We start from the raw sequence: 20,082 nt of genomic DNA, 5'->3' as shown, positions 1-20,082 counted from the left end.
GTCTGAGGCCCGATCCAGGCCGTTTCAGCCCCAATCCAGGCTGAAACGGGCCCAAAATGGCTGAGAGTCAGGTGGGTGGGGGCACCTGACATGTGACCTCTTTGGGGAACTGCCGGAACTGTGTTCCTGTGCGTTCCCCCTCGAAATGAGCCCTGGGTCTCAGTAATGTTTAGTCAGCAGCAATTAGTAGCTACTAGTGGCATGGCCAAGAATACTGTGTCATTATTGTCAGCTGATGATTTGCTCTTGCTGGTGCCTTCCATTCTCCCATCTCAAACTATTAGAACTCACAGGCAATTTTTTTTTAGCTGGGGGGAAGTAGGTAAAAAGGTAAAGCACCGAGTCATAACTGACCCATGGGGGGATGTTGCATCACGATGTTTTCTTGGCAGACTTTTTACAGGGTAGTTTGCCATTGCCTTCCCCAGTCATCTACACTTTATCCCCAGGAAACTGGGTTCTCATTTTACCGACCTCAGAAGGATGGAAGGCTGAGTCAACCTTGAGCCGGCTACTTGAACCCGGCTTCTGCCAGAATTGAACTCAGGTCGTGAGTAGAGCTTGGACTGCAGTAGTGCAGCTTACCACTCTGTGCCATGGGGCTCTTAAATGGAGGGAAGTAGGCAGGAACAAATATGTCGTATGAGAAACATTATGAGGTGTGGGGAAGAATTATCCCCATTAATTACTGAGTTTAGGCTTATGCTTTTTTATGGAATTGATACAGCCTATAATACCATTCATTGCTAGTGCTGTTCAGATCTATTTAAATCAACAGTTCTAAAGGTTTTTGATATATGAATGTATGGATCAATAATTTCTAGAAAAATAATACTCAGTATCTTTAGAGTTTTCTACTTTTCGGGGTGATCAGGGCATGTGGCTAAAACAAGTAGGACTAAAGGATGTGCTTTGGATTGGTTTAAATCAGTTTATACTCAGGGCCAAACAAAAAATGATGACATTAGGCCCATAGATGCTGCCACCATTTTAAAGCAATTTAAAAATGTGGCATTTGGCCTTCTTAATGGCTCAGGACCCACATGTGGCTTGTTGACATGCCAATTGTTGCTGTTCCAGAACAGCTCCCTAGTGTTCCAGAAAAGTGAGCAAGGCTGTTTCCCACTACAGTTTGTGGCTAGCAAGTGGTTCCCACCTTGAAATACTGGAGGGACTGCAGGATGAATAAATCGCAAGCCTCTCTAAGCTGTATGCATTGCGCCATGGGTAGAAGGACCCATTGCCCCCATTCACTGAAGCCTCCATGCTCTGATCCCAGCACCTTGGCAGCAGTCAGGAAGGACAAGTTCGCTGAAGAGTAGAGGTAGTAGAGCACCACTATGGCAACCACCTGGAAAAAAAGAGCAAGCTGGTCATAGATTTTATTCCCACTTCTCTTCAACCAGTTTGCTCTCCTCTGGGCACTTTGACAATTTTACACCTCTTGTATCGTTCTGTGGGTGGTGAACCCTCTAATGTTTTTTAAAGAGGTCAGATTTTTCTGTAAACCTGCAATTTTGGTGTAATTTGCATGAAAAAAACACAATTCCAGCCCTCTGAAAAGATTTCCCCACAGGGAATAAAGGACCTGGTGAATTCTAGAATCCTGAAAAACCTGGATCTAAATGTCAAACTGGGATGGGAGGACCAGAATATAGGGGAATATGGATATTTATGGCCTTCTCAATACCTGAATCAGAAAAATCCTATTTTCAGTGCATACTCATAGTTTGTGTTTCTTTTTTGTAAGTAAAAGGAAACAATTTTCAATAACATGGCAACATTGTATTGAGACTAATTGCTTTGACTATAATACTTCCCAATGTTTTAATTGATGTTTTTTAGGGTTTTTTAAATGTATTTTAGCTCTAGTTTTTTATTATTTTAATGATGTGTTTCTTGTTGGTTTTAATGGTTTTTAAGATGTGATTTTATTATGTATTTTTTAAATTTGTTGGCTTCTTTGGTGGCCCTTCTGAGATCAGAAAGGTGAGATACATATTTTGTAAAATAAATGATTTGTTCAATTGATGAATGCAATCTCAACTATTAGACTTTGATTCTGGGGCAGATATCCAGTCCTTGAGTCTCGTACAGATATCCTGATCTCTGCCTGAAAGATTATGCTTTGCTTTGAAATGTAGTCTGGGTTACAATGCTGGGGAAATATATCAAAGTTCACAATGGAAAATTCTGATTGAGGCCTATCCATCAAAAAATACCAAACAGCAATAATGGATGACAGATAATTGTGGGAAGAATTCTATATAAAGCAGCATTACAAAGATTAAGGTGAGGGGCAATAATGTGAAGTAACATGAGAGAGGAGTATCAAATGGTGACTAGTCCAGAAAAGCTTCTAATGTTTCCTCACTGCAGAACTTGGAATTGCCCTGTTAAATAGAACAGCTCACAAAAGCAATACTCTTTTTATTCAGTAGAAGACCTCATGATGTCAACAAAGAAAGCAAGATCATATTTCAGAGCAAAGTTTCTTTACTTGTTTTTTCTTGTCCTGTCATCAGCTAATACATGGTGGTTTCCTAATGTATGACACCCTATATGCCAGCTGTGCAGTTGATCCCAACTTCCTGAATTTGACACAAAACTATTTTCTCACATAATGTAACGAGAACTTTGTCATGCTGATCCCTCACGAACACTCAGCTGGACAAGATGGATTGATTCCAAGAGTGTTCTGAAAGTTCCAGTATAGGATTTCTAATTGTAGTCCCTGAGAATCTTTGGAGTGGTGGCCTCTCAGCATATCACCTTTGAGATCATTCAAGGAAAACAAAATTCAAGTCGTCCTTTTATCTTTGAGAACCTACTGTGTAGTGTGCTGGATTCAGACATATAGGGTTCATATAGACTCACTGACCCTCCTGGGCTGGACTAAAGCAGCTGCAGAATAATATTTAGTATTTACATTGCAAGCATTCCATGCCCACCACCCTACGTTGGTTCTTACGAGAATTCTGTAAGGTATATCACCTCTATATTACGGAAGGGTGGTAGTGGCTGAGGCTGTGAGAATAATGGCATGCATAAGACCATGTACTGAGCTCATGGTGGAGACAAGATCTGAACCAGGGATTTCCCAGTTTGTACCATCTGTCTCCCCTCCCCCTTACCACAGAGCTAACTGCAACTTTGGAAGGAAGTTAATTTTTGATGAGGCAATGGGAAGAAAGGGTTGCAACCCCCCTTCTCCCACTGACCCCAGATGTATGGAGATGCTAATTAGCTGGATTTTTTTTTTACTCAAATCATGCCAGGTTTGGCTCTACAGGGGTTTGTGAAATATTCTTGCTCAACATTCCTGAAATTCTACAGTACAGCTCTTGTTAAATGAGCTCCTCATATTCAGCCTTCTACTGAATGGAGGAAATTAGCTACCGCTGTTTTATCTCTGAGGAACAAACATCTCGAGCATTCAGCCGACTCTTTGAAACCCAGATTGCAACACTCTTCCTCCCTTATCTACCTCTACATCAAGCCATGTTAACCATCTTCCACCTTGAGTTACTGGGAAAGTACTTTCCTGGAAATTCCTGCACTGAATTTCCAGGAAACTGCCCTTGAGTACCTGCACTCAAGTTTCACGTGGCAAGTGCTTTCCCCTCCCCCCGCCCCCGAGGTTCTTGTAGTGGCAAAGGAACATTTAGCTAGTCTCTCCCGTTTTGGAGGTCCAAAAGCCACGAGGAGGAGGCGCACTCTGAAAATTAGCCTGGCATGTCTCCAGTCCGCTAGTAATCGAGATTTCCCTTAGGAGGGGATGTCCTAGCTGTTCGTCTCTAACTTGGCTAAAGGATTAGAAAGTTGCAGAGAGGCGGGTTCTATAAGGGATGATGAGGGGGGCGGAGGCCTGGCCCCAGCCGGGAGGTGTCCGGAGGCTTCACAGGAGAACAGGCCACGTTCCTTTGCTAGGCAACTTTAAACGCGGCTTCCCGAGCCAGCCAGGAGAGACATGGGGATCATTCTGGGCTACTGGGACATCCGTGGGGTAAGCAGCCCTTGCCCTCGGCACAGACTGGATGCGAAACTGGGAGATCTCTGGGCGCTGCGAGCTCTCCTGTACAAGGCTATCGCTTCGCTTTTATATAAGAGCCGGGCAGAGGCCCCGTTGCCCTCCTGAGCAAACATCAACAAACGAAGCTTTTCCAAGTACGAAAATGCGGGTGGTGGTGGGGAGTTGCTCTCTTAATTTCTTCTTGTACCTGGGGGTGGGCAATCTGATGAAGCCCACGGAAAGTCGGCGACAATGAGTCTTCAGCGCGCTACAAACCTCTGCTTGTCTTCTGGAACAAATCTAAGCCCCTCCCTCCCCCTGGAAAACAGGACCGCAGCCTTCAGAGAGCGGCCTCGGCCATAAGTCCCCCCGGCCCTTTGACTGCGCAGGCCCGTTCCCTTTTTAACCTCCTCGCGCATACTTGCTTGAGACAGCGCGGTGGAAACTCACGGCCTGCTGTTTCAGTGGCGCTTCGGCACCTCTGGAGCTGACAACCAGACGTGGCGACACGTGTGCGCCAGACACGGAAACCCTACCCACTAGTCAAAACGCGGCAGCTGCCTTCGCTCGCTTCTTTGTATGCAACAGGCAATTAGGAACTTTGGCGTTTGGGAAAGTCTAGGCGAAAACACGTTGAACGACAGCCTGATGGAGGGAGGGGTTTTGAACACAGAGTTAAAGCAGGGGAGTGCGAGCCAGAGCTTCAGTTTGCGTTGTAGGCGCACATTCCTGATCCAATACCGAGATCTAAATGCGAGTTTGTTTCCCACACTCTTTCAATTATTCCTCTGCGCATGTGCACTACACCTAGCCCCTGAGCTAAATCCCCGGGTTATAAATCTTTACACCAGGCGCGGGCTGCTCGTTTCGCTGTTAATGGCTCTCGGGAGCCAACAAGGAACCACCAAGGAGAACTAAGGTCGCTGTGCAGAGGCAGGCAATGGCAAACCGCCTCTGCTCACCTCCTGCCTTGAAAGCACCAGGGTCCTGGGGTTGTCATAAGTTGCGATTTGATGGTACACAGTTATAATTAATTATAGTGCCGTGGCTAAGAGAATTAGCTGTGATCTGGGGAGCCCCCTGTTCAAATCACATCTCTGTAGGCAAGAGTTATGTGTTTCTCCATAGATTATAAAACTGCTCTTAGTATATTAGTATCAATGTGTTTATACAGTACTTTTGTGGGGGAGGGGAGGACTGTACCATACTACAAAAATCAGTGCAGGGGTGAGAGGCGCTGATCTGGATTGGTGCTATGGTGCCAGGTGCTTTAAAGTTTTCTTTTTAAGGAAATGGTGCAGGGAGGGAATGAGCTTGCTGTCTGCTTTTTAGTCCAGGGTGAAAGAAAAAGATGTGGATAATCCAGTTGCCTATAAGGCTTAAAGCAATCCAAAGGAATCAATTTCCACCTGGGAAAATGAGGGGTGAGTGGGGAAAAAATTAACCAAGGGTTGCTGTCCACTCTCCTGCAGATGTTTTTAAAACTAAAATACATGTCTGGGGATTCAAGTATGAACCCCAGGGTCCTGTGTAACTTGGTCCTCCTCTAAGTGTTACAAGTGCTTCATCTGCTATGGTCAAAAATCCTTACACCAAGAGCCTGTATTGTACTGAATTGTAACAAACATAAACACTCCTGCTGCTGTGAATGTATCTTGCACTCCTAAATGATAATGTTTAATAAGAATGTTTTGTGAAGAGGTCTGTGGGGCTTCTGATCACATTTTGTTACTGGGCCCCAAAGGAGAATTTACGTTTAGGCTTGTGCATTCTATGAAATGGGAATGTCATATGTTCACTGGGAAAGATAGATGGCTTTGAGCATTCACTAATGCACATCAATTGTTCACATACTTTAAAATATCTTTGTGGTTAAAAGGATCTTTTCAGTGATAGGGTCCTTAACAAATACAGCCTTTTATTTGGAAGGTGCACAAAAGTCTCCAGTCACCACCACCAGACTAATTGCAGTAAACATAAAGTTCACAATGTGAGTATAAAAAATACTTTGAAAATTACAGTGAAAAGTGGCTGGTGTATTTCATTTCTAGTGGGGGTTAAACCATCGCCCCTATGCAAACACAGAGGCATGTATGAACTACTATGCAGTATGAACTGTAATATTTAATGCTTTTAAATGTTTTTAATGTATTATTTAATGCTTTTAAATGTTTTTAATGGTTGGGTGATGTTTGTATTTGTTATCCACCCTGAGCCTGCGAAAGCGGGAAGGGCAGAATATAAATATAATAAATTAAATTAAATTAAATAGACCAAGAGAAGACTTCTCTTCTTATATAAGCAAAATATATTTACAAATGTATTTACGATGTGAACACAAAACACTTTGTCTCTCCTCTCTTTTCTGCATTCCCCATTCCTTTCAATCATACTCAGCTTTGTAGCAAATAAAATACTAACCTAACTGGTTTACAGGAACAGTATGATAACATATTATATATATTTTAGGCATGCAGAGTTTGAGTAGTCCTTTAAAAATATTGCAGAGCAATGTGTTTCTGTGCCAATGCTCCCTTTTAAAGTACACCCCTCTCTCCTCTGCCCCAGCAGTGGACTGTTCTTAAACAAGAACATGCAGCATATTTTCTTGCAGCTCATTGGGGGGAGGGGGGGGAGTTATTGTTGCCTTGGGATTTTTTGAGCTTAGGCTCAAATTTTGCATTTGAGCCTAAGCTGTTAAATTCTACCAAGGGAGGCTTCCCACATGCATCTCTCCAAAGCTGTGTGATCATGATTTGGTATTGGATACTACCAGTGAACATGCATTGGTGGACATATTTCTCCTCCAGTCTCCACATGCCTTCTGCCTTTAGACTTTGTGTTGGTAGTTTTGGTTAGTGCCGACTGTAATGTGCTGCTGCTTCTATTACTAGTTTTTCCACTGCCTCTTCCTCTTCTTCTGCCTGCAGCTTTGCCATGCAATACGATTGCTGTTGGAATACACAGGAACCCCCTATGAGGACAAGCAGTATGGTTGTGGGGAAGGTAAGGAATCTTGCCTGTAGAATGATGTTTTGCCTTCTCAGCCTTTTAAAGTTAAGAAAACATTATCTGAGCTTCTGCCCTTGCATGGGATAGTGGGCAAGAATCTGAGATGTGAACCAGCAAGTCTTATGTCAGTGCTAATCTCTGCTATGAATTTTCATGGAAGCCTTTGGCTAGCTAAGAATAGATTCTTTGGCTCAGTAGTCTTAAATCTGCCTATTGTTAAATCTGACTACTGTTTGGCTCATTAAACAGTAAAGTAGTCTTAAAAGATTACTTTAAGGATTTTTTCCTAACTTTCTGCCATAGAGGCTCTCAAAAGCATCAGTTTGAAACAAGAACTCCTAATATTTCATGGTTTCATCATATTTATTTTAAAGAAAATATAAAATTTAAAGATCTTGATGTTTTCTACAGTTGTACAAAACCAACTGCATCTCACTCATATTTATGCCAAATGACATAATTGTACCTATTTTTCATAGGCAATATTTGGGATTCCCAAATATTGGGAAACAGAAACTGTTTGGTACCACCTTGCAAATGTCAACAAATGTTCTAAGTTCACAAACCTGTTTAATACCCTGCCTGCTCCACATAAACCCTACCATGTTAGATTCATTTAGTTCTAGTCTAACATCTTGCCTGGTTTTACTTATTGATTTATTTGCTTCTTTTATACCCCACCTTTCTCACTGAGATTCAAGGCAGATTACAAAATATAAAAAACAAAAAGATCGCATAAAACCAAAGTCAGCTCACCATTGTTCTGTACAGATCATATGTACAGTTTCTTTGGCAAGACTTGGAACAGATGATCCAGTAACTCTCACTTACTAGGCCTTTTTTTCCCTTTCTAGTTGCCTCTGAGAATACTCATGGTGTACAGTCCAGTTAAAGCATTAATGTTAGGAGTAGCATTTCTGCCAACAATGACACTGAGAGATCTCTGTCTTTTGGTGCTACACCTCTGAAGATGCCAGCCACAGCTGCTGGCGAAACGTCAGGAACTACAATGCCAAGACCACGGCAATACAGCCCGGAAAACCCACAACAACCATCGTTATCCGGCCGTGAAAGCAGATGATCCGGCCGTGAACAGATGATCCAGTAACTCTCACTTACTAGGCCTTTTTTTCCCTTTCTAGTTGCCTCTGAGAATACTCATGGTGTACAGTCCAGTTAAAGCATTAATGTTAGGAGTAGCATTTCTGCCAACAATGACACTGAGAGATCTCTGTCTTTTGGTGCTACACCTCTGAAGATGCCAGCCACAGCTGCTGGCGAAACGTCAGGAACTACAATGCCAAGACCACGGCAATACAGCCCGGAAAACCCACAACAACCATCGTTATCCGGCCGTGAAAGCCTTCGACAATACAATGTCACTGTTAAATTTTAAGCAGAAGTTCAGTGGCACCTAAAGACTAACAATTTATTGCAGTGTAAGCTTTTATGAGTCAGAACATATACTTAGAAAGGTGTAGGGGGGAGGATGTCCATTAACCGACCCCTGTTTGTAACATCTCCCCGCTCCCACCGCTACATATAAATATATCTCTTTGGATGTACACCTCATGTGTCTGATGAAGTAAGCTCTGACTCACAAAAGTTTATGTTGAAAGAAATTAAACAAATGAGCCTTTAATGTGCTACTAGACTTTTGGTATGATTTTGCTACAATGGACTAACACAGAACTGTTAAATTTTAATAACCTTAAACAAAAGTAAAATTCAGATTATTCTGATTAGATCCAATAAGAGCAGATTATGTACGCACTGCAGTTAATTCTCTTTTCTTTATATTCACATCAGCCAAAGCAAACCAAGCCATCTTTTAAACCAAATTAAATTAACCCACAGGGGGGGAAAACCCCTCAAATAATGGCCCAACGAGAACTAATATGCTCCTCAAGGGGTTAAAAAAGCCATGTTCATAGTGGAGGCTAATTATTATTTCAAAGCTCTATTGCTGTGTGATGAGATATACATCTGTTATTTTGCATTTATAGCCAGAAGAACTCGTGTGCATAAGAGCTGTAGAAAATTTCAGTGTAAATGAAAAAATAAAAAAACCCTCTATTTTCTAGGGACCAACCATAAATGTTATAACTTGATGTTTTGAATATAAATAGTCTAGCTGTTGTGATCATATGTAAAAACAGAGTTCCATGACTTCTTCCATCTGAGTATCTATCCCAACAAAAAAGTCTCTGGTTTCAATTGTATTTTAATCTTTAAAATCTTCTGAATTAATAATTGTATTTGTATTCAAAAAGTTTTTGCTTTCTTACAGGTCCATCACAAATGATAAAATGATCTTTCATATTGAGCACATTTCCAACAATCTAGCCAGTTTCTCGGCAGTCACATACCAACAATACATCATCTTATAAAAATTCTCCTTAAGACTGGAGTTAAATGTAAATTTTAACCCTTTTAACCTCATATTTTCCCATTGTTCCATTAATATATCATATCCAGTTTTTTTACCCATTTAATCATACATTCTTTCACTTGCTCTTCCTCTGTCTCAAATTTCATAAAGAATAAATGTTATCACTCCTTAAGAACAAGCCTAAGGTGTAGGGGAAGTTGGTCATGAAGGAGAAAGTCTCAGCAGATACAGAAGAAGGTTTGGGATGTCAATTTGGCATTGACTATGCAAATCTGTACTTACAGCTCCTAATTTTGATGCAAGTGCATGGACTACTGTGAAGAATAAGCTGGGCTTGGACTTTCCCAATGTATGTATCTCAGCTGCAGCATAATCAGCAATACGTTGCTGTGGGTTGTGGAAGGGATTATTTGCTGCTGCTCATTTGGGATGAATGACGGGAAAAACCCTGTGTTCTTGGAAAGGCACTCATCTGAGCATGTTCAGTTGTGTTCTGCTTCAACAAGAAACTGCCACTTGAAAAACTTGTGTGAGCGGAATGTAAAGTGGGTGTAGAAAAAAGCTTGGCACCTTCTGTGAATTCCTCACCTCTTGCTGGAGTGCAGGGCATATAAGGGACATACTGTTTGCAGAATAGCAGAGTCAGCAATGCTAAGTGTGTGAATGTGTGCTGTTGAGATAATAAACTTACATGGAATCTGTTTTACTTTAGTAAGGAAAATAAGGGTCCTTTTATTTTAGTAACTCCACTTAGGATAGGAAAAAGAAGAGAGAGGGTCTAGGCTATTGATCTAAGTTAAGCTGCCAGGAGATGCCGGAAGCATGTCCTGCATCCTCTGTGGTAGCAAGATGGAGATGGAAGTGTGCAAGCAAGTGAGGGGGGGAGGAGGAAAGAAGGAAATCCCTGAGAGTTGCAATCTACACATCCCACGGATACTTCCAGTAGGAAGGTAGGATGCACCTTTCTGTCTCTCTGTCTCTGTTGCATGTAACCTGTGACAAGGAAGAGCATAAAGTCCTTTATTTCTTATACATATAAGGATTCAAAACAGAGCTGGGCCCTCCCTGTATGTCCTGCACAAAAACTACCCTCACACACCCTCCAATTTGTGAGTTGCTTCATGTTGTTTCTTTTACCTTGGCACGCACACATATGTGTGTGTGTGTATATATAAATATATAAAAGAAAGGCAGCATCTAGGAAAGTAGCAGAAGCAAAAATTGAAAAGTGCTATGGTAGAAAAAGATACTGATGAGAAAAGGTAAAGGAAAGCTTTTTAAGGTACTGCTGTACTGTGCCTTTTCTTATCTGCCTCTTCTTATATGGTTGCTGGGTCTTCATGTGTCTATCTGCAAGTCAATGCAAGCAAGTAACTTGAGGGTTTTTTTTAACCCATTCCAAAGTCCATGAAAAAATGGTGGTAGATAGCATTAAAATACTGCAAGCCACTGTTTCAGCACAATTTTTTCTGGGCTATTTCTATTGAAAAAGCCTTCAGTTGTCATACCGTTGACAGTTAACACCCTTTCTTTAGGTGCCTATTGTTTGCCTCAGTTAAGCAGAAGATGAGTGGGTGATGGCATCCCTGAAACATTCACTGGCATCATTAATCCTCCTTCATTTTCCCCTAGCTCCCCTATCTGATTGATGGTGAAGTGAAGATCACACAGAGCAATGCCATCCTTCGGTACATCGCCCGCAAACACAATATGTGTGAGTATTCTTGTTACTTGGATACCAGCTTAAAACATTTAAAAGGTGGATGGCAGAATGGTTGATCAGCATTAAGTTCTCACCATTTGTGTATGTTGTGTTGTTGTAGGTGGAGAGAGTGAGGAAGAAACTATCAGAGTGGATATGCTTGAGAATCATGTCATGGATTTCCGCATGGGTTTTGCTAGAATATGCTACAGCCCAGATTTTGTGCGTTGGTTTGTGTCTTCCTTGTAAATTGTGTCAGATCTGGAATTCAACAAATGAACTGAGAATCAGTCAGAGTTAATGTGGAATGAGTGCATGGGAAGACAGGTAGTATTGCAAGGAGGGGGCCAAACATTCTGTGTTTGGATTTAGCAAAACAGGAGGCTCAGAAATGGATAGTTGACTGTTTAAATCAGTTGAGGGTTGCACAAAAGATTAGCTGGAAGAGAGCCTATTCATGATATTCAACAGTCTCTCTTTGCAGGAAAAACTGAAACCAGAGTACTTGGAGCAGCTACCAGCAAAACTGAAGCTGTTCTCACAGTTTCTGGGAGACAGGAAGTGGTTTGCAGGAAAAAAGGTACATGTGAGATAAGTGATCAGAAGGACCAAGTCCTCTCCAGTTTGTTGGTTCAATTTTAATAAAAAGGCTTTCCCCCCCCTTTTCCAGATCACCTACGTAGATTTTCTTGCATATGATGTCTTGGACCAGCATCGAATGTTTGAACCAAAATGCTTGGATCAGTTCACAAATCTAAAGGATTTTCTTGATCGCTTTGAGGTAAAGTTTACTATGATTATGCATAGATCTCTAGAAAGGATCATTGTGGGGCTGATCAAAGTATGAGAAGAGGGAGGCACACCAATATAGAGTCAAAGCAGCCAAGAAAAAGGATAGGGAAGTAGGAGAAAATATTTTAATTTTTTTCCTCAAAAAATCCCCCTGCATTGCACATGTTTCTCTGTTTAAAATATACATTAAAATATTGTTTAAAAATTAGAAATAATATGACAGAGAAGAAAAACTGGAGACAGACAGTTCAGAACAAACTGAGCATGTAAATTTTCTAGGACCCATATAATGTTCTGACCAATATACAAATGAAAAGGTTGAGGCTTTCCCCCATAAAAGACTCACATACAGACGAAACTATTTACACACAGTTCATTATTTCAAATTTACATGAAATTCCCTAAATTTAAAGAATAAAGTGACCCACCTGTAAAGCAACCTCCACTCAGGATGTTCTATCCTAATAAGCTGTAATACAGGTAGCCAGTGTGCAGCAAGATTTATAGTCACACATCAGTTGCAAAAAATCTAGACATCTCTGGAGCTATAGTTTGAGTCTGAGGATCTATTCTGCTCCCTTCTTCGGTAACACCTTGTCATGATGACTGCATTTTTGAATACCCCCCAAAAGATATCAGTGGGAACGTGACCATTTTCAAGGAAGTGTTGAACCAAAGGAGCACCTGTTTTCTTAAAGGAAAGATTGCTTTTGTGTTTAGCAATATGCCTTTAAAGACTTCTGGGCATTTTGTAGATCTTTTTTATTCATTCTTTCCAGCAACAACCCCTTTTTAAATTGTCAAACAGCGGTGTTATACTGATTATATATTCTTACTGTGGAGGTAGGTTTACCGTGTGCTTGCTTAGGGTGGGCAATCTCCCAGCAATTGACTCTATTGCCTGCTGCTCCAAGCAGTGCTGGGAGAAAAATAAAAATACTGTAGGCCTCTTTAAAGATATGTAATTTCCGTGTACAACCAAAAGTTGCAGTGATTCCTAGAGCTACCCATTGTCACTTCTCAGCTGTAGTGATATTGGTGCCATTGCCAACTTTACATGCTGTCCCACATCCTTGCCCCCACTGGTTGCCAGACTTGGCCTCACAAGCCTATGTGGAGAGGGAATCAGGACCAACTGTTAGATTTTCATAACTGCTTGGACGATCAAAAAGAGAACACAAGGTTTGAATTACATATGGATAAAGGGCAGATAAATTTCCTAGATATCATGATTAACATTAAGGACAGGAAGACCTATATGGGCCTATACAAAAAGCCTCCAGATAATAATTCCTTTCTAAGGTTTAACAGATGCCATCCAGCACATACTAAGAGAAATCTACCATATTCTCAATTTCTTAGAGAAGTAGGAATTGTATTAAAATACAAGGCTTTCAAAGATAGACCCAAGTTTTGGAATGAAATCTGACCACTAGAGGATACCCTACACATATATTACAGCCAGTATATTCTGAGACCTTCTCTCAGAATGGCGGGGGGGGGGGGGGAGGGAATCTCTGTGCAAAAAGGGGGAAAAAGAGGGGATCTTGAGAGAGTTGTTTGCACTTTTCTCATTTAACTATGTAACAGATGGACTCAGTAACAGTATATCCAAATACTGGAAAACATTGGATGGAATCCCTAGAAAGCTGGTAATTCAGACAACATGATGCATAATTTGATATAACAGTATATCAATATAACGCTATTAAATTACCATTAAAAAACCCCTCAGCAGTAGGGTGAAGAAATAGCAACCATGATGGAAATGGCTGTTGTGTGAGCGAAACCAGAAAAATTCAAACTTTCCACTTCCATGGCAGCCATCCAAAAATTTTGGAGCAATGCAGGTTTGAGAAAGATCAGAGAAAATCTGGGGAAACCTAGGCAGGTGTACAATCTCTGCTGGGATCGGGTCCCACCAGCAGAGTTCGGTTCTTGCTAGGGTAGCTAGGTCCCTGTGAAAGAGCACCTGAACCACAGACACCCTCCCTCAAGTGTTTTTGACAGGAATTGTGTTTTTGTGATTCTCTGATGTTAAGTAAGTTGTGTTATTTTTGTGAGGTGGGATGCTGGAATGCCCTTTGGTGTGCCCCCCTGCTGTGTAACCTAAAGCTGTTCAAGAAATAAAGTGTTTTTGACAGGAATTGTGCTTTTGTGATTCTCTGACGTTAAGTGAGTTGTGTTATTTTTCTGTGTGGGGGACTGCTGGTGTAATGTGTCATAATGCTTTGCCTACTTGTACTTTGAAAGGGAGAAAATAATTTTTAAAAAACTTTATTTTGTGTTGTTTGTGTTTTATTCTTTGTTGTGCAGTTGGTTCCCATCATAGGGAACAATGGGGCTGGCTGGCCAGCCATCTCTGTAGGTGGTGGGGGAATTTGAGGGAGGGTGTCTGTGGTTCAGGTGCTCTTTCACAGGGACCAGCTGGCACTCAGAAGTGTGCCCACCATTGTGGCACCCATGGGCTGTGCAGAATTGCCCAGGGAAAGAGAGTTTAGAAGTTCCCAGCATAGGGAACAAAGGGAGAGGGCTGGCCTTTGCCAGCCTGTTCCTGGGTTATGGGTGTGGGGCTGCTGGGGGTGGATTTGGGTCTGTGAGGGGCTAATGTGGGGATTTGGGTCTGTGTGTGGCAGCTGGGGGGGAATTGGGTTTGTGTGGGGCTGTAGGGGGTGGACTTTGGGGGCTGAGAGCACCTACTTGGGGAGGCCATGAAATGCCCCCCCAAGTGGGAGCTGGCTGAGCCTTGGTGGGGAGTGGGAGTAGAGGTGGGAGAAGGGCCCCTGAGGGTTGGGGGGCATTTTGCATGCAAAATGCCACCCCTGGCAAGACAAGCCTCCCCCAGCTGTAAGTAGTAGAGAAAAGAGCACCTACTTGGGGAGGCCATGAAATGGCCCCCCCAAGTGGGAGCAGGCTGAGCCTTGGTGGGGGGTGGGAGTAGAGGTGGGAGAAGGGCCCCTGAGGGTTGGGGGGCATTTTGCATGCAAAATGCCACCCCTGGCAAAGGAAGCCTGCCTCTTCATTTTTTCCCCATAGGAAATATGGAAGAAGATTAGCAGCAGCAAGCTAAAAAGACGCTCACTTTCCTCTTTCTTAGACGAGGATGGGGGGACCTGGTTTGGGGGGCCATATCACGGCCCCCAAAGTCCAATCTGTCTGAAACGTGGGGGGTTGTTAGAGAGAAGTTAGAGGAAGGTCCCCACCAATTTTGGCTTGATTCGGTGGGAAAATGCCTCCCCCAGGCGTCCGGGAAGACAGAGGCATTTTCCCATTGAAAAACCCGAATCAACCCGAATCAACCCGAATCGATTTGGGTTATGGCGATTCAGAAAACCCGAATCAACCCAATTCGGTTTCCCCGAATCAACCCGAATCAGGGTGATTCGGGTTTTTTCGGGTTTCCAAAACCCGAACTGCACACCCCTACACTGAACACTAGAGCGCTATGGAGACAGATACAGAATACAAGTTAGCATGCAAGACACAACAATATTATAAGATAACTACAAAAAAACTTTCCCCCCATTCCAGAGCTCTGTGACCCCTCCGTTGCACAGCCGCAAGACTTTAGCTAGCCTCTGCCTGTTGGCAAGTGAAGGGTACCGAGTGCCTGGTTCGTCCCTCTCTTATAGGGAGATATCAGAGGCTTGCTTCATTAACATCCTAATCAATTACATTGTCTTTGTTCTTGAAAGACAGTTTTTTCACGGACCTCCCAAGCCCTCTCCTCTCTCAGAGCTCCCTTTTAAAGTGTGCGTGGCACCCAGAGCATATCCTGTGGAGCCCTCTGTCCTCTTTGAAGGAAAGAGTGCAGTGCACATATGGTCTACAAGGTCAGGAGGTTGACATTTTATAGGACTAGAACCCAAACGGCCCTGATCCAGGTTTAAATCAATCTCACCCCTTGATTGGATGGGACTTTGTACTAAAGAGAGCAAGAAACTACCTTTGATTAATGACTTCTAGCCAGAGGCTTGTTGAATAGAGGTGGGAAGAAGTTGGAAAAACTTTCAGAGCTGTTTATAGTAATAGAAAGACCAGGATCACGCACAACCTGAATGTCCAGTATTCAAACGAAAAACTGCCACTGACTATTACTGTCTACAGGTACCAAATAGCATCTCTGTATTTCTATGGTGAAATTCTTTCTATTGGCAAATAGAGGAAAAACCAGTTCAGTGTTTCACCAGAATTAACAATGATGACTGTATTAAGATTGTACCTCCTTGTTGCCATTCATCCAACTGGGCCCTCTGATTCCAGATAACAGCTAGTTAAAACTTTTCCAAAGCTTTCCTGATTCTTTACTGGCATTTTGCATTGTCCTCCCTCTTTCAGCCTATTTCTCTGTTAAACAATTTGCTAATAAGATCCTTCTGATGGTTTTCTCTTCAGGCCTTGGAGAACATTTCTGCCTACATGAACTCCAGCCGTTTCATGAAATCGCCTATTTTCTGGAGAACCGCAAAGTGGTGTAATGAAAAAGAGTAGAGGTGGCCATAAGCTTTGCATTGCTGGCAGTGGATGACAATATATGCTATAGTATCAAAAAGGGGTGATTGTACTATGCAGCAGCTGTGATAGATAAAATGCTTAAGATTATATGATAGCAGCTAATAAAAACCTTTAGATGCTAACAGAATTGTCTTGTCTCCATAGTTTCCTGGCTGTAAACCCCCTCGTAGTGATAAAAATGGACAGTTAAGTTTGAGTCTACCAAAATCTGCTAGCAAATCTGGCTACTGGACTATGTCCTTATGAGAAGGGATGGCATTGTTTTGTGCATAGTGATCACTTAGAAATAAGACCTGGAGAAGTGAAAAGATGTCTACCTGTTTAACTGATATTCCAGGATATTTAGTCAAATGTATTGCCTGCTTTTGCCAACGTGTGTACCAAATAGACTGGAAGGGAGAATTTATGGAATATGAAGTATTCACAGCTTAGTTTGTATGGCTTGGAAGCACTGAAATGCCCCTCCTGGCCTTCACGGGTAGGGGTGGTTTCCCCACAGGGACAGGATTGTTAGGTTTCCCCATTGTTTATCTAGCTGCCAATAAGATGCAGTGGTAATAAGGCTTCCATGTGACAGATTTCCCCACCATTTTTCCAAGTCCCCCAGCAGCAGCTTGTTGAATAGTGTGTATTCAGCGTGACTGTACCAGCTTTAGGAGGATCCACAAAGAGTCCACACCTTGTTTGTTTAGTAAAGGTGTATAATACAATTTATTTATAGGTGGATAAAGAGCAATATATACAGGTTACAGTCCAGAGAGACAAAGTGCTTCGCCTACACCTGGACTCGAAAGAAGCCCCAAACATACTGTACATAGTAGCTATTTATACATGTAGACACCCAATCAGATGCATGCATGAGTTTAGCTGAGTCATTCACTTCATGGTCTCCTGACTCTTGACTTAACCATCTGACTCTTTGTCACCTGATGTGTCTACCTGTCATACTGATCGTTCTGATCTAAAGCCTCTGCACACTGGCTTTTGACACTTAGATATCAACACTCCTCCAAGCCAGTATGAGAGCAGTTTAAGGCATCACGTAATCGTTCGAATGGTACAGCATACAGACTTTTAGTAAACATGTCTGCTATATTGTCACCAGATGTACATCTTAACAATCTTATGAATCCTTGTTCTACAGCACATCTTACATTTAAATACCTGATTAAGATGTGTTTACTTCGTGTTTTAATTCTACCATCTTGGGCTAACTGCTGTGCTGCTGTATTATCCCCATAAACAGCAATAGGTACTGCACAATGCATTTTCATGTCAGACATGAGCTTCCAGCTCTAAAATACCTTGGCTCATGGCCGCAAACTCGGCTTCACAAGATGAATGTGCTAACAAAGACTGTTTTAATGTCTTATGTGCAATGAGAGCACCTCCTACAAATATAGCTAGTCCTGTAGTGGATTTACCGTCAGGGCGATCTGCCCAACTAGCATCACAAAACATAGTGATCTGCATAGGTTCAGTGGCTTTCAGAACCAAAGAGAAGTTGAGAGTAGCCTTAAGATATTTTAATACGCGTTTTGCTGCTATCCAATCCCTATGGAAAGGCTTAGCACACCTTTGGCATAGCATGTTTACTGCTTGTGTTATATCTGGACGGCCCCAACATGAGAGATACAAAAGACTGCCCACCAATGACTGATATCTTTGTACATCTTCCAAGGGAAAATCATCTGGCTCCCTGATATACCCTGTAGTCATAGGAGTGGATACACCATGTGCTTCAGTTAATCCATACTCTGTGAGCAACTTTGTAATTTTATCTCTCTGATTCAGTTGGAAAAATCCATCCTGGGTTTTTGACACTTGCACTCCCAAATAGTTGGAGATAGGACCCAAATGTTTCACCTTGCAAATATCTTTAGCTATTTGTTTAAACCAACATAATTGTTCTTCTGTCTCATATATACACAATATATCATCTACAAAAATAAGGAGTTGTACTTCTGAACCTCCTACTATTTTTGTAAAAATACAGGCATCACCTTTGCCCTGCTCAAAACTTGCTGCTTTTAGTGATTGTGACAGGTATTGAAACCAAGCTCGTGCTGATTGACGCAACCCATACAAAGCTCGGTTTAGTTTGAGCACCATATGTTTATTTGACACCTCAAACCCTGGTATTTACTCCATGTATAAACATTCCTGTATAGGAGCATGGAGATAGGCTGTACAGACATCAAAATGATGTATGTTTTTGTGTTGAGCCCCTGCCTTACATAAGGCTAACTTTACTGTTTCAGGCCTAACAGTAGGAGAAAATACCTGGTCATAGTCTTGGAATTGTACCTGAGAGAAACCACAGGCTACCAAGCGAGTTTTCCTCTGCACATTACCTGAGGGAAGTCGTTTTACCTTATACAGCCACCTACAGCCAATGATATTTGTGTCTTTTGGCTTAGGTACAACTGTAAACACTTTATGGTCGGTTAGAGACTGATATTCGGCCTTCATGGCCTCGAGCCAAGCTTTTTTCTCTTCCCCCTCATAAGTGAGAAGTTCTGAATAATTAGCTGGCTCTTTAGCCAGTACACAGTTTGCTGCATTTTCAAAACCATACCTTTGAGGTGGGACACCCTTATTTGGATGACTGGACACACGTATAGGAGGACTAGACCTCTGTGTGTCCTGTGTTACCTGCCTGGCTGGAGAACTAATCTCCTGCTTCACACTCACGTCACCCTCTGGACTTGTTTCAGGCAATTCATCGGTAACTGGCAATGCAATCTGGCTTTCACTCTCATACCCATGAAGCCTTTTCCAACTTGCATGTTCACATACACTGGCCGAGCGGCTATATGATATCTTTTTGTTTTCATTGGTAAACCTGTAGGCCTTCATGCCACTCTGGTATCCAACAAATATCAGCTTAGAGGCTTTTGGGCTCCCTTTTCTGCGCTGTTTTAAAGGGATATGCACCCAAGAAGTCATGCCAAACACCCTTAGTAACTTTAGATTAGGATCCCTGTTGAAAAGTAACCTAAAAGGTATTTCATTCACAGCACGGGACCACAGACGATTTACCACATAACAGGCACAGATAATTGCCTCAGCCCAGTAAGTTTTTGGCAAACCAGCATCAGTTAACATAGCAGCCATTTTTTCTTGTATAATGGCACCATGCCTTTCTGCCAGACCATTTTCTTGCAGCACACTTGTATTTGCTACCCTGTGCAAGACACCATTTTTATCACACCAGTGAGAGAACTTTACAGACATGAATTCCCCCCCTTGGTCAGACTGGATGGCCTTTATGTCCAGCCCCAACTGTTTTTGTACCCTTTTTGCCCAAACCTTAAACAAATCAAAAGTTTGAGACTTGTGTTTCATAACATAAAGCCATGAGTACCGGCTAAAATCATCCGTTAGGACCAGGGCATAACAATTCTGAGAATGGCTTTTGGGGAATGGACCAATCAGATCCATGTGAATTAATTCAAGTGGCTTTGTAGACACCCGGCCACTTTTCTTAGCTACAGGGAATGCCTTTGTTTTGACTGCTTTACAAACAGTGCAGTCTAGGAACTTTGAGCAGCTTGACACCTTTTCTCCCTTCAGGAGTGTTAGAGTTTTGTTTATAACCCCAAAGCTAGCGTACCCTAAACGCCGGTGCAATAAATGCACACAATTGTCATGGCT

General features: G+C 42.2%; 1 protein-coding gene across 1 annotated transcript; it reads left to right on the top strand.

Moving 5' to 3' along the window:
- Positions 1-3,849: 3,849 nt before the first annotated feature.
- Positions 3,850-16,554, top strand: LOC129330564 (glutathione S-transferase 2-like). Its single transcript, XM_054980640.1, has 8 exons — positions 3,850-4,006; positions 6,943-7,018; positions 9,701-9,765; positions 11,049-11,130; positions 11,240-11,340; positions 11,603-11,698; positions 11,789-11,899; positions 16,306-16,554. The coding sequence occupies exons 1-8, from the start codon at positions 3,971-3,973 to the stop codon at positions 16,399-16,401; spliced, it is 663 nt and encodes a 220-aa protein (XP_054836615.1). The 5' UTR covers positions 3,850-3,970; the 3' UTR covers positions 16,402-16,554.
- Positions 16,555-20,082: the final 3,528 nt, after the last annotated feature.

Source organism: Eublepharis macularius, chromosome 5, assembly GCF_028583425.1.
Source record: "Eublepharis macularius isolate TG4126 chromosome 5, MPM_Emac_v1.0, whole genome shotgun sequence".
Classification (NCBI taxonomy): domain Eukaryota; kingdom Metazoa; phylum Chordata; class Lepidosauria; order Squamata; family Eublepharidae; genus Eublepharis; species Eublepharis macularius.
This window is presented reverse-complemented; position numbering and strand designations above follow the sequence as displayed.